At 40.0% G+C, this 15,547-nt stretch overlaps 1 protein-coding gene across 1 annotated transcript in view; it reads right to left on the reverse strand.

Annotated features, from left to right (window-relative positions):
* The window catches only part of LOC306988579 (adenylate cyclase 9), a 34,410-nt gene extending 19,610 nt beyond the window's left edge, over nucleotides 1-14,800 (reverse strand). The window contains exon 1 of the mRNA XM_079593663.1: nucleotides 12,885-14,800. Coding sequence (XP_079449789.1) covers nucleotides 12,885-14,655 — 1,771 coding nt within the window. The 5' untranslated portion in view covers nucleotides 14,656-14,800. The remainder of the gene's footprint in view (nucleotides 1-12,884) is intronic.
* Nucleotides 14,801-15,547: the final 747 nt, after the last annotated feature.

Consider the following 15,547-nt stretch of genomic DNA (forward strand, 5'->3'; position numbering starts at 1 on the left):
ACATCACCAACCCTAAAATTTACATAAACCCCGCCCCCGGGAACACGCAGTCCATGTTGAGAAGAGGGAGAGTTGTTGTAGTCCAGCACATTTGTGAGTCAGCTCAAACTGTAGCATCTGTCTTTTCACATGCAATAGAAAGTCACTCTGTGTTCATCTCACAACAGTTCCTATACGAGCAAATTATAGATTATCATGACAGAATATGCTAATTGAAGATAGTTAACTCCACATCAGCAACAAATTCATCAACTAACCATTCAGAGACGTCCTGCTGCATTCTATATGTTGTCACTTCTTGAGTCTCTCCATCTTTTTCTGACTCCATGGGCGTAGATTACGCAGGGGGACATGCCCCCCCCACCCCCCACTTTTTATAGAATGTAAATTTGTCCCCCGCATTTCTTCATAGGGCAAGTGTGTATAGCCTACATCAAGATTTAAAATCCAAAGAGTCAAGGATAGTCTATCTGCATCATAGAAGATCTATACGTGACTATTCCTGAATCCATCATTTTCATCGCAATGAGTTCAAAACGGCAAAAAACTCTTCACTCCTTATTCACGAAAAAGTCAAGCATTGTAAGCAAGTTGTCATGTGGTATCCGAATTGTGTTGCACAATGATGAATAACTCTGCCCATTTCTCTTGTCATTAATATTCAAGCATTACAGACAATGGCAGACAGCGACCAAGGCAGCTCTGGCATAATGTCAACACTACAAATTACTTTGTTTCTTTACAGTTATTGAGGTAAACATGTCTAAATTAAAAATAAAAATTTAACTTAAAGGGTTAGTTCACCCAAAGATGAAAATAATGTCATTAATGACTCACCCTCATGTCGTTCTAAGCCCCTTAAGACCTCCGTTCATCTTCCGAACACAGTTTAAGATATTTTAGATTTAGTCCGAGAGCTTTCTGTCCCTCCATTGAAGCTGTATATACAGTATACTGTCCATGTCCATAAAGGTAATATAAACATCATCAAAGTAGTCCATGTGACATCAGTGGGTTAGTTAGAAGTTTTTGAAGCATCGAAAATACTTTTTGGTCCAAAAATAACACAAAATAAGACTTTATTCAGCATTAAATTCTCTCCCGGGTCTGTTGTGAATCTGCGTTCAGGACTCCACAGTGACGCTGCTGACGTAAGACGCTGATGACGTGTTATCTGGTGCGCCCGAGCTTCGTTTACAGTCTGAGGGAGACGCACGCTATATTCAAGCTATTCTACATTGTTTGCGTGGATATAATTTTTTTAATGGTGCGTAAATGTGCATGTCGCGGATGAGACACTTTTACAGCGTGCGTTTCCCTCAGTCTATAAATGAAGCTCGGGCGCACCAGATAACACGTCATCAGCGTCTTACGCCATCAGCGTAACTGTGAAGGATTGACAACAGACCCGGGAGAGAATACAATGCTGAATAAAGTCTTATTTTGTGTTATTTTTTGGACCAAAAAGTATTTTCGATGCTTCAAAAACTTCTAACTAACCCACTGATGTCACATGGACTACTTTGATGATGTTTATATTACCTTTATGGACACGGACAGTATACTGTATATACAGCTTCAATGGAGGGACAGAAATCTCTCGGACTAAATCTAAAATATCTTAAACTGTGTTCCGAAGATGAACGGAGGTCTTACGGGCTTAGAACGACATGAGGGTGAGTCATTAATGACATTATTTTCATTTTTGGGTGAACTAACCCTTTAAAAATCTTAATACATCAGTTTCATGTTTCACTGTAAGTGCACTTTTCTGACTTATAAGCTGATTCAATCACTGTTTTCACCAACACACTCTTTATTTAGGCATGTTTTTCTGTGTAAAGAAAACCAAAGGTAAGCCTAGTCTTGTCAGGGGAGGATGCCCACGGCAGGTCAGGTGAAAGAGAGATTGCGAGACTGCCTCTTCTTCACATGGACTGACTGTGACATTCCTCATGAGCATCCAAAGTCTCCAGAGTCAGTCCCTTCAAATTACTCCATTCATTCCAGAAGTGAAGGAATGAAGGAAGAACAGGAACCCTCCAGAAAATTAAACTTACCAGGTCAAAGTAATACAATTGCCTAATCAGTTCAGATATTCAGATATTCAGATGTACGGGATTTCCTGGCAAGTCAGATTGCCCAAAAATACGTTAGGGGTCATGGATTTGCTCCAATCCCTAAGCTTTAAGTAAGCAATAGTTTACCCAAGGAAGCACCCTTTGAAATTTCACTGAAGTATTGTAGGAAAACCGCACAATAATCTGAGTATCTTAGTAGTGAGATCTGTACTGTTAACAGATCGCAGCAAGCTTGCCCTGCATTCACTTCCTGTCACATGACCTTTGACCCAAGCAACTGTGGTCTTTGCCCTGCTGGGTCACGTGCCCTGCAACTCCAGAGACGACAACTTTATGCATCTAGTGCCTTGGTTTATCCCAACACACATCTTTTGGCTGACAAAAGGATCCAGTGGAAATTTAACAAGCTAATTAGCGTGATGAAAGGACGACCTGTCCCCAAGTCTCAAAGTGTCTCTTCCTCTGAAAGATGGCAGTAACTTACTCCCACTCGCTCTCTCTCTTCCTCTCCTGGCTAACCACAACTTTCCACTTGCTCTGGAAACCTTTGTAATGCAGACAAAAACAAAGGGAAGGGTAGCAAAGATGAAAAAAAAAACAATGCAAAGAGGTGATAAAGAGATAAAATTTAACAGACTAGGTCAGTGTGTGAAGCATTATATGAGTTAAGGTTTTTTTTGAGGGGGGGTGCAATCAGTTGAGGTTCATCTTGCAAGACGTGGTCACGTCACATTTTAAGCTGAATGGAAAGATGTTTGTCGGCTCTAGGCCAGATGTTTTCAAGCCGCTTCCTGTTTTGCTCATCTTTGGTTTTCTCTTTATGAATGCGTCTCAGACTCTTCCACTCGTCCAATAGCCTCGTTCTTTCTTCTTTCTGACTTCCTGTCTCCTGCTCTCTTTTCACAAGCGTGTCTTCCGTGAACTGTGTCCTTGCTGTTCTGCTGATAATTTTGTTTCCATTTCTCTAGCTTTCTCAGAGATGGGCGGAGAATAAAGAGATGAGTAGAAGAGGACAGAGAGAAAAAGAGTGTGTCCTGTGTAGTTTCTGATGACACCATATTAGGATACAGTGATGAGGCCAAGGATATGCACAAATGTATCCGAATCCGCTCTGCATAGAGAGTTTAAAGTTTAAGGTTACACTTTATTTTAAGGTGATGTAGCAACATAGTACTTACAGAGTAAGTACAGAGTAATATTAATAATTAACTAAAAGTACTTAGTTACAGTTAGGGTTTGGGGTTATTTACTTGTAATTATGCATAATTTACTGTTATTACTATAATAAGAACATGTAGTCACATAACTACATCACAATGTTACCCTGTTTAATATTAAGCATGTCCCGCAGTTTAGCAAAAGGTAAGAAAGCACACAACAGTGTGAAGGAAAGGATGATGCGATAACGGCACTATAATAATTTTGCCTCGATTATCTTGGTAAATGGTAAATGGACTGCACTTATATAGCGCTTTCACAGACCCAATGGCCACCAAAGCGCTTTACATTTAGCCTCACATTCACCCATTCATACACCGACGTCAGCCATGCAAGGCGCCATCCAGCTCGTCGGGAGCAGCTGGGGTTAGGTGTCGTGCTCATGGACACCTCGACACTTGGTCAGGTGGAACCGGGGATTGAACCACCAACCTTCCGGTTTGTAGACAAACTACATGAACCACTGAGCCACTGCCGCCCTTATCTTGTTCTCATAATTGTTGGGAAGCCAAAACCAAAATCAAAAATCTATTTCGATTAAATAGCACAGCCTTACTATCATACACGTATCCATGTATTCTTTTATAGTAAATAAAGTACCGGTAATTTATAATATATTAATTTTTAAAAAGCTACGCGTTCTCTTCAGAAGTAGAGCAGTCTTGTTTGCAGATAATGTACCGGATTTCTTGAAATTTGGGAAAATTAAAAATTTTTATAGAAAAGAACATGCATAAATGAGAAAAAGTGAGAGACGTGCATGATGTTAAAATTAGTTAAGTGCTATAAGCCACAAAAAAGATCTCAAATCGTTCCTCGCACTAACTGACAACACTGCATAGGTTGCGTCTGACACGCCGGTCCGACTGCACAGAAAATTATATAGAAATATCTGTTTTATACATTATATATAATCTATGAACTAATAAATGTCAAATAAAATTTTTTTTTTCTTTTGTGGGCATAACATTTTTATGGGGTCAAATGTTTATAGGCATCTGCTACTCTCTCCCTCCATTCCGAACTCTGTTGTTGCTTACAACACTTAAATGAGGCCAGGGAATGCAAAGGGAGTCTCTCTCTCTCTCTTCTCCATCTCACTCCATCACGCTCTCTATTTCTCTCTGGTCTTGAGCACACATGATGACGCACAGGGTGAGTGAGCTGCGTCATACTGACACACATGGACCTACAGCAATGTTCCTTAGTCGAACAGTGACCAAGATGGATAAGATGCATACTTTTCTCTTAGTTTCTCTCCCTTGAACAAGCACACAATGCTATAACGGATTGCTGAATCATTGATACATTAAACCATATCCTGTCCCAAGAGCACATTATAATCTGATGGCATGATTGAGCATTCTGCCTATGTTTCACTTTCACTCTCACAGTGATAAATACCCCAAGAAGACTAGAGTTGGAACTGCAACACCTATGATTCACTGACTTATACACATCTCTCCCCCCTTGTATGTTCACCGATTAAATATTTAGGCAGATTTAAATACGCTTTGAGATGCCAATAAGAGTTCAGTGATCTCCGCTCCGTTTAACATGTTTTATTTACACGTGTAGATCCTAGGACTGGGTTGGACATATTTATTTCCTGGTTTTAATTTGAATAAACCGATATAGATTCGAAATTGCAAGACCAATCCATTAAGGTTACTCAACAACGATGTACTAAACGGAAGTTTTTTCTTTGCGTTTTTTTGCACACAGATGACAACATTGTCAGATCTACAAAAGCGACAAAAAAGCTGTATTATTAATGCCAGGCCATTAGATGGCGATGTAACTTTGTAAAAAAAATTACAAAAAAACAAAACACTACGAGCATATAGACTGAACATGTAATATGTTCATGATGACACAGTTTTCACAAATTAGCGTTTTTTTAGTTTACACAGAGACAATAATGGTATTTTTAAAAAAACATGCACTTTGCACTATTTGTTTTCAATAGTTTGCCTTTTTTATGCCCCAAAAACTTGTTGTCTTGTAAATGAATGGCCAACACATACAAAGTTATCCATTTTAGTTAAAACAGTGCCGTGTAAATGGCCACTTAAGGCCATTAAACATTGAGTCCGAACATTTCGTATGCGTTTTTTCGTATTTGTGATTCGGTAGCTCTAAATTATCAAAGCACCATTCGAACACCATTCAAACTGCTTGTTACGGATGCGAAAAACTCAGAAAATCGAACCTGTTTCGATTTTTTTATGACGGACGAAAGTTTCGGAGGCAGTGTGCAAGCGTGATTGACATAACGTGAGGTCGTATTTATTTTTTAACGTGCGAAAATTTCGGATGCGAATTTCGGACTCAGTGTGCAATGGCCTTTAGTCTATGCTGGTTTCAGTTGATGTGTGAATAAAACTCACCTAAACAGCATAATATTACAGCATTAGTTGAGACTTTTTTGACCTTGACAAAAAGTTACATGTACCTATAATAAATACTTCCAAATGAATTAATATCATATAGAGATCCTAATGGAGAGCAAAATCATGAAATACCAATATCTTCAAGCCCTAGAAGATTCATTTAGCAGAATCACAAAAATTCACACAAAATCTGGACTACATGCAAATGCACCTGCATCGATCATGTTAAGCACTGAATGAATAAAAGGATCCCCGCTGTAACATCGCGCCAGGTAAATAAGAGGATAACATCTAGTGGAGAAGACTAGTAATAAGATTAACGTCTATTAGATATGTCCAATGTTTACAGAAATAAATACGAAAAAAAATATATAGCGATAATCGAATCGAATCACATTTTAAAGTCACCTTGTAGTCAATATTTGTATCCCTTAAAACTCATCTTTGATAACCCCAAAAAATTTCTTGAAAAAAAATTCTTCATGCCTTAAAATAGCTTGAATGTAACTCTACACCCTTGCCTCATTTAGTATACGCAGTTCCATGAATATGCAAATGACCCCGCCTCCACTCACTCACACCAGCTCAGAGATCCACCTTGACGATCACACGTTGTTGACATGATTGGTTACAAGATAGTTTGTGACCTCAGAGACACCAGCGATTTCAAACCGCATTTTTGAGACTGTCTTTTGCTCACTGCAGGTTTAAGGAGAAAATACTCAGCAATGGTGTTGACTTATGAATTTGCACAAGGTTTGTCTTAAAGCGTATTAAAAACACCACATAGACATATAAACAACATTAAAAACTTGATTTTCACCAGAGGGGGACTTATTGAAGGGGGGACGATTAAATGAAAGAAGAAGAAAAATTGCCCAGCCAGCAACATCAACTGCATCATTGCTTTTAAAAATCTACACACACACACACACAACACAGCTTCATACGTCACCACTGGGAATCTGACATACCAGATCTGAAGCGACAGTCCTGTCTATGTGGGCAGGTGTGTTGACGTGCGAACATGCAATGCATGTCATGCAACTTGAAGGTCACAGTGCATGTGTGTGGATTGAGTCTGTGGTCTGAGTCAACCTTTTGTACTAGAAAAAGTGTAATGCACGCATTACAAAAATAACACGCACGTAGGCATTTATATATTTTTATCCATAAAAAAAATACACCTCTAACAAAGGCATTAAAAACCTCTCACAGCGCATGCTCTGTAATGCACACTTTCACACGCACACACACAACATGACTCTGACCTCTGGCTACAGGAAGGTGTCTTATCAAAGTAATTCCCTGACCTGTTCACAAGCAACGCCAAGGCCGAAGCCTGGCAAACACACAAAACCAACCAGCTGTGTCAACACACACGCACAGTGGTGTGGTGATGTAAAAGTGTTAAGAGAAAGGAAAAGGAAAAAACTAAAACCTCTGGAGCTTAAATATGCCAACTGGTTTCAGCGAACATGCCACGGCATGTTTCTCCAGAAAAATAGGACGATTTTTTAGATTAGTCAAGAACAGGTCATGACATCACCTAAATCGTAGTCAAGAGCTTGCAGCTCAAGGCATGAGGAAGCTGAAAACATGATACAAATATTTACGGCCATTTTAGACAAACTGTGTTTTAGGTGAATACTCTCCAAGCCAATACTCTCCAAGTGTAGCCATACTTCTTCAATACTCTCACTTTTATATTTTTGTGTGTATTTGATCGTTTAGTCATACGCGAAACTGCACCATGGTATTTGTGAGATGCTAATGATAATAAGGGAGAAGTTTAAAACCACAATTAATGGTCTGGTTTCTACAACTTTCACCCAGGAGCAAAAAATCTGCCTTTAAATTTGAATGAAATAAAGATTTGACATTTATCGTAATAATTATCGATAGACATGAACATTTCTATTGTGATCATTTTTTGGGCCATAACGCCAAGCTCAGGTGAAACTCATAACGCTCATAACCGGTGAAACTCGAAAAATTTGAATATTGTTCAAAAGTTATCAACTTTAGAATATCAACTTAAAAAGGTGAAACTAATATATTATATAGACTCATGCAAAGTGAGATATTTCAAGCCTTTATTTGTTATAATTTTAATGATTAAGGCTTACAGCTTATGAAAACCTTTTCACAATATTCAAATTTTGAATTTGGGGTTTTCATAAGCCATAATCCTCAAAATTATAACAAATAAAGGCTTGAAATATCTCACTTTGCATGTAATGAGTCTATATAATATATTAGTTTCACCAAGTTAAATTACTGAAATAAATGAAACTTTTGCACGATATTCTAATTTCTCTTGTTTCACCTGTAATACATAATTCAGTGTAAAGTGCAAAAATGAATTTAGTCATGAATTTAGATTTGGAGCCATAGCTGTGTGGGCTGGGCAGTGCATAAATGGTGTGATTGCACTTTAGTCACGGCTCAAGGTCCTTTCACAGTCCAGTAGCCTTTTCTCTTCTCCCACGGTTCCCAGCCTGTCCAATTAGGCGAAAAAGCCCCAAAACATGCTTTAAAAAAAATGGTGTGCAGTAGCCTATAGCAAGCTAGTTTTCCATTCCAAACATTCCCTATATATAGAACAAACTCATTTTTGGGATAGATGAACCAGCAGTTTACTTCCTCGCTTCTTCAGTGACTTCCAATTCACGTCAAAAATGTATTTTACATCACATAAACCAAAACCAAGATAATGGATGTCTAAAGAAAGAAAAAGCCTCACAGTTGTGTGTATTTTGTACCCGCATACACTCGTCTTGTGGCTGAAGTTCCTCGACAGACTGGACAAACCTGTCCAGTTTGACCAGACTCGTGACCTTGGAGTGAGAGAACGATACGAGAAAGAGAGGAATGAGGATAGACCACGTAGACTCTCCATGTGTGTTCAATGGACAGACTCCTGCTCAAGCTCTGTGCCCTTCATGTATATACTGAGAGTATATGTATATGACACAAAAATATGACTGTTTACGCATGTCTATACGACATATGGAGGAAGGGAATTTCTTTCCCAAATAAAGAGCTTGTCTATATCTCCTGGCACGAGTGTGTCCATGTGTGTGAACAGGGTTGGGCTCCTTATCTGCAAGAACACACTCCGATCTGCTCCAACTAAACAACTTGCTTTGGGTCTATGGCTGGCTCGCATAGCTTTACAAGAATATACACAAAACACAATATTGGCATTTCAAGATGTGTTCATTTTAATATTTAAATAATTTAATTTGTTTATTTAGTTTTTGTTTTAATCAAAGGGAACCAAGTAAAATACTGTAAATTATCTCGACATACTATAGGAACACTAAATGCACTAAACGGCAACATTTAGGTTACATAAATATTACTAAATCAGATTTTTGAATAGAGCTGTTGCAAAGGAAACTGACTCGCATAAATTAACCAATCTTACAGAGTCTGAGACCAGTTTCACTACAAAGTTTAAGATATAAACCCTATAAAGCCAACTGTATCATATTTGATACGCAAATTTACATGGCCTTTAGATTATTAACATGATAAAAACCTGTTGTACATAACCTACTACGCGCCTTCTGTTGTCTGTTTGATAGTTTATACTTTTTAGCAAGTAAAAGGCATTTTAGCATTTTATCGTCACTGATTTTTATAAAGTAAACGCAAGATTAACTTATATTGTTAATATTTCAAGAGGAAAACTTACTAAACTGAAGCAATTTTACTTGATTTAGCCAAACATATATTTTTTTGTTGTTGAAAAAATAATGTTAAAATGTATCAAATATCATACATGGGGCTTTTGAGAAATGTTTGTTTGTTGATCTCTCAATCATTGTTGTATTGCACTGCATTATGTTTTGCCGCCACAATAAAAACTACGGACCTTTGATCATAAAAGCATTTAAATATAATCTTACTGATAATATTATTGAGATATAAAGAGTGACAACTGACATTTATATGAATTTAAGGCAAGTAGTCTGCTATACTCTTAAAGATCTCATGATTTATTACAAGCTATCAGCATTTCATCTTACTTTTTGGTCGTATAAATAACAACGACTGCCTCAAATCGCATGTTTTTGCTCAGTGCGCGCTTATATAAATCCTCCTCGATTATGAGCTGCATATTCTCACCATACCATACTATAGGAGCCATAAAAGACATGCAAAAAAAACATGCAAACTTTTTAGATTTTGTTCAATAAAAAAAGTTTTCTGACTATTATTTTATATGACAGGCTTTACCAGGGTTAGCCTAATGTCTTAAAACTAAAATTAATATGTGTCCTAATTTTTTCATACTTGCAAGACAACAAACTAATAAAATGTATTAAGTTAATAGTCTTTAAATGAATGGCCAATTGAAAATCACTGTGATATTCACAAGGTTTCATTTAATATAAGTGCCAAAAATTGTCATTCAAACCGGGCTGGATCAGCACCCTCAACATGCATATTACACTTACTATGGATCTTTTGACCAGGTCTGGATCACAGCCCCACAAGGCCCCTCGAGCCATTTTTGGAGTCGTCCTCTGGCCGCCGCCACGGGACAATTTGGTAGGCTAACAATAGACTAACATTAACATTTTTTTTAAATAAATAAATAACATAGTAGTCCGGGGTCCCAGTGGTTAGTGTGTGATCCGGGGCCAGAGGACTGCAAAAGTGAAACAGGCAGGAGGAAATAAACACATATAATTGGTTTCTAATTAGACTCCGTGTGCTGCAGTGATAATTCACAGGTCTGTTTGTTTCACAGTGTGGGAGCACAGCGGTGGAACGGATTATAGCCAAATTGAGGACATGCAAATATGAAAGTAGACCTGCACACAAACAAACCTGTCAAACATGCACACAAATCCAAACATACACTACAGTATAAAAGTCTGGGGTCAGTAATATATATATATGTTTAAATAATAATAGTGTTTTGCAGCAACAAAACGACAAAGTTATTCGTTTGCGATGACATGTGACAAGCATGAAAGCACAATTGTAATAATAATATTGGTAATTATTAACTTTATTATTATTGGTATAATGGCCTAGCCTGGGAAACCCCTTGCGAACTTACGGCAAATTTGAGATTTGCGCTGCAAAAATTTCCAATTTTTCTATATTAAAAGGTAACCAATCACAAACGTTGAGTGCTTTACACAATGACGATCGCTCTGATTGGTTTTAGGTCTATCCAATTGCGCCCAGAGGCATTCGAGCGGTCCGTTGGTGAATCCCCTTTGGAAATGGGCTGTGAATGAACCTTCCCCCAGACCCACTCTCAGTTACAACTGAGAAGGGTCTGGTGTCAACCAGGCTAATAATGGCCATCTTAACCCCAGAATGAACCATTATAAATATAGTTTTACAGCTTTTGTCCCGTCAGTCTGAAAGCAGAACACACAAGGTGTACAGCAGGGTCAGACCGCAGCCAGGTAACGTCCAGGGAAAACACTGCAAATAGAATCGCTCGCGGCGAGACAGACAGTGACGCATCCCTCACACAGCCGGGTTACTGGCGTGTGTCAGTGTTCGCACCCACCCACTGGAATCAGACGGTCACATGGGGTGACATGACTGGCACCAAGGCAGAGGGCCATTTGCGAGACCACCCGGTCCACAAACGTCAGCTTCACTTCCTAGAGGCAGTACAGAACTTTCTAGTCTACTTTGAGCTTGAGATGAGTTCAACAAGTGTGCTAATTGTTCAATTACTTTTAGGAACCCCTTCCCACAATTACCAATGCGCAACGGACCTTGTCCTCAACAAGGAGCGAATCTCAAGATGCTGGTGAAATACAGGAGCGTTTTTCTAAACCATAAAGATTGGGTTTACAGAGTTGGTATACTGTCATGATTCAGTAAATGACAAGAGGATGTCTGAAGGGGTGTAGCTGATAAAGGAGGAGGAGATCCCGAAAGGTTCAGTTAGGAAACAAAATCAGGGTTCAGATCAAGGACACGGGTAGGGAGAGAGGCCGAGAGAAGGACCAGGGTAAAGAAAAAAAAAACCTCTGCTTGTATCTGTCACTACGACTTTAAATCAACAGCTCTGCTGGATGCAGGCATTCATAGAGACATTGATGTTATTGAGAAAGCAGAACCGTGAATGCAACCGTGACTGTTACAAAGGGAGGCCACAATGAAAAGAGCTACAACAGCGATACAATAGAGCTACAGATGAACAACGAGCCTTGACAGCGAGTCTACAATTAAGATACAAAAGAGATTATATGAGGGCGCAATAAAAGTGAAAAATATCTGCAGCCAAGATTAGCTTTTTGCCCCACCTGGCTGTGACGAGTTAATGAAAAACAAAAGAAGGAATATTACCAACTGTAATTTTAATTATTTTTACATTTAATTTTGATAAAAAGTACTTTAGTATAATAAATAAAATATATTTACCTTCTTACAATTTAATATTATAATAACCAACTGGTTTTAATTATGCTCCAAATGCTGATTTTGTTTTGCATCTGGCACTAGGCGAGCTCTTTATACAGGGTCCTGAGAGGACACAGCTACAGACTGCAGAAAAAGTCTAAAACAATAATCGGTTTCCACAGTTTCACTTCAGTTAAGTAACTAAAGAGATTAAATGAGGGTGCAATAAAACTAGAGAAGAGTTGCAGCCCTTTGTACAGAGTCCTGAGAGGACATGACTATACAGGGTGCACAATAAAAGATGATCATCTTTATCTTCATCAAAGCAAAGCTGGGAAACAGCAGTCAATAAAAAAAAAGTAGAGAACGGCACGAAAATAAAACCGCTTAACAACATACAATGAGTGCTAAAGTGACAGACTGGAGTGAAAAAGTCTGACATTGCAAATCTGTGAAAACCCTGAAAAAAATAGATTTAGAAAAAAATGCAAGAGATATTTGGGATATTTAAGTTAATGTGGGTATGTTTTTGTTTTGAACTGAAGCATAAGATGCTCACAGGATCATCATGTTTTGAACAATCTTGTGTTGATCATGAAGCTGTAGTGCTGCTGTCATTAAAGCAATCAGGGACAAACTAAATTCTCTGAAATTCATGTTCATACTTCATTCTCAAATCAATTTCCCACTCAAAGAAAATGAAAATCAGAAGCATTTTCACTAGACTTTTGCACCCCAGTGTATGCATAAAAAAAAAAAAAAAAAAAAAAAAACTTCTTAAAAAATTATTCTTGAGTCTTACCTTTCAGCTGATCAGCAACACTGTGCCCAGCACGTTCCATCACTCGTCCATCCTCCCTCTCATAACAATCATCCAGATAACTTGCCGTGACCTCCGACAAGTGCACCTTTCCCGCCACGCCCAGCTGTTCCATGAGATTGGCTAGGTTGACGTCGTTGGACCAGACGTCAAACTTAAAGCGCTTCATTCCCAGAATGCCACAGAGCACGGTGCCAGTGTGAACGCCAACGCGCATGTCTACGGTCTCTGACGTCTCCTGGCAGAACTGCTCGATGGCCTGGATCATCCCAAGCCCCATTTCCACACAGCAGTATGCGTGATCGGGGACAGGCTCAGGGCAGCCCGCCACACAATAGTAGCAATCTCCTAGAGTGCTGATCTTCTCGCAGTGGGTCAACTCGCAAAGACGGTCGAAGCGGCCGAAGAGGTCATTCAGCAGTCCTACCAGTGCATGGGCGGACTTGTTGGCACTCATTTTAGTGAATCCCACAATGTCAGCGAAGAGGATGCTGACTGGCTCCATGCGCTTCATGTTGAAGGGCCTGAAAATGATTTGTCCACGAGGAATAGAGTTCTTCTTACCTTTGAGGTTTTTGGGGCTGGACGAGGTCACGGCGGCGGCAGTGCCGACGGAGCACGTCCCTGCGCTGTATCGTTTCCCTGAGCTCTCGCTCTCCTCGTCTCCCTGTTTCATCAGCTCGTCCGCCACCAGCCGAGGCATCACAGAATGGATCATCCGCTCCTTCAGCGCCTTCTCGACCTCCAGATCCTTCCCGTGCATGACCGCCTGACCCACCTTGAGAAAGGTACTCCGAGAGCGCACTTCGGACATGATGAATATGTGGATGCCGATGACGTGTGCGCACAGGTGCAGCAGGACTTTACCTGGGCCGAGCCAGCTTAGATTATGCCAGTCTGAACTTCCTACTCCTGACCCTACATAACTACCATCCAACTGAGCAAGGTGCAGCCAACCTAAAGCCTCATAGAGGACAGAATACAACAGGCCTAGAAGCACCGACGCATACAGGGGCAAATGCAACACACTGTACAGCAAAAGCAGCACCTCCATACAGAGCGAAAATGTCCCAACTGGTGATATACAAGGAGCATTTTGAAAAGCAGGTAGTAGTGAATGATTGCCTGCTTTCTGGCTATCAAAAAGAGCAAAGAGAGCTGTTTGCGTCTGGGGCGCCAGGGTGATGCCAAACATGATCACTGTAAGGAGGAAGGAGGTATGGTTGTAGAATCGCACATACAGACTTGAGAAGGTAAACCAGAGGAGGAGAAGGCAAAGCACAAGAAACCCTGCCGTGGGGACCAGGAAGTTTGTAGGGTCACACCTGTTGCTATTGATCCCAAAGTAAATCCCCCACAGAAGCGCAGCGGTGGCCAGGTAAAACAGGATGTAGCGGAATCTTCTCTGCATCTGCGGGAAGCAACGTTCCCTGCATGCCTCCTCTAGTATGGAGGAGTCAAACTTGGGGTCCCAGCACTGCGCAGCAGACCTCTCGAACAGCTGCGGGACTCTCCTCGGCCTGCTCAGATGAGTCCTCATAGCCCTGGGAACACCCAACTCTCCTGAGCTGCAGCTTGACGAGATGCTGTATTTGCAGGGTTTGGAGGAGCCCATGTCGCCAGGGTCAACCTCCTGGTCTGGACCCACCTGTTGATCCTGGCTGTCGGTTATCTGCACAGTAACAGCTCCCCCTTCACTATCACACCTAACTTCAGTCTCGTGTAGTGGCTGGTGCTGCTCTGGCAATGCCATGGCAATGAGACAACAATTGACTTTAAATTATCACATATCACCTACTGCTGACAGTACAGAGGAAGTGGCATTTGACATGAAAAACACTGTTTGTGTTTGTAAAAAGTCCAGCTAGAACAAAATTCCAAGTGCATTCACTATGAAGATGGACTGTCTTGGACTCTTGAGCAGTTCCTTATCCGATTACGTCAGCACTCGAATTCCATTATATTCTATGGCTCATGGGCGCGTGAACGCGCATGTGTGCACTTTTGCTCCGAGAGACTGACGCACTGTCATTCGCTCAGCCTCCTTTTTTGAGGACATCGTTTTACATTTTCATTCAATACAACAACAGCAAGTAAGTATGGCTTAAAATATAGGAGGTTGGTTAACATTGGGTGTCCTGAAACGGTTTTTAAATTAGTTTTTTAATCCAGTCAACACTGTCCCTCAAACACCCTCTCCAATGCTCGAAAATGTTTGAATTTACTTTCCATTTCCAAATGACATGCAAAGGTAATGCAAATTTATATTTCATATTTCCAAATGCCAGATTTCACACATTTCTTGTAGTACTCGGTTTCGGTCAAATGTCAGTTAACTTTACAAGTCAGCAAATTCTAAACTTAATTTGTCGAAAGAGTATTTGCGGTTAAAAGGCGCCAATTTCTCTGAGAAAACTTTTTTTTTTAATGCACCACTTTTACCTTTTTAGTGTCAAAAATCACAGAAAATTTATTCAAAAATATCTAACAACGTACTCCCTTATGTTCTGGCATCACGAAGAAGCAATTGTCCAATATATCCCGTAAACGGAGAAGAAGAAAAAAACGCCTGATAAGACATTAAAGCTGCCCGTCTTTTTCCGTCAAAACTCAGTGCATATCCCGTTACTGCCCCACTTCTGCCC

Source organism: Phoxinus phoxinus (genome assembly GCF_949152265.1).
Source record: "Phoxinus phoxinus genome assembly, chromosome: 20".
In the NCBI taxonomy this organism is placed as follows: domain Eukaryota; kingdom Metazoa; phylum Chordata; class Actinopteri; order Cypriniformes; family Leuciscidae; genus Phoxinus; species Phoxinus phoxinus.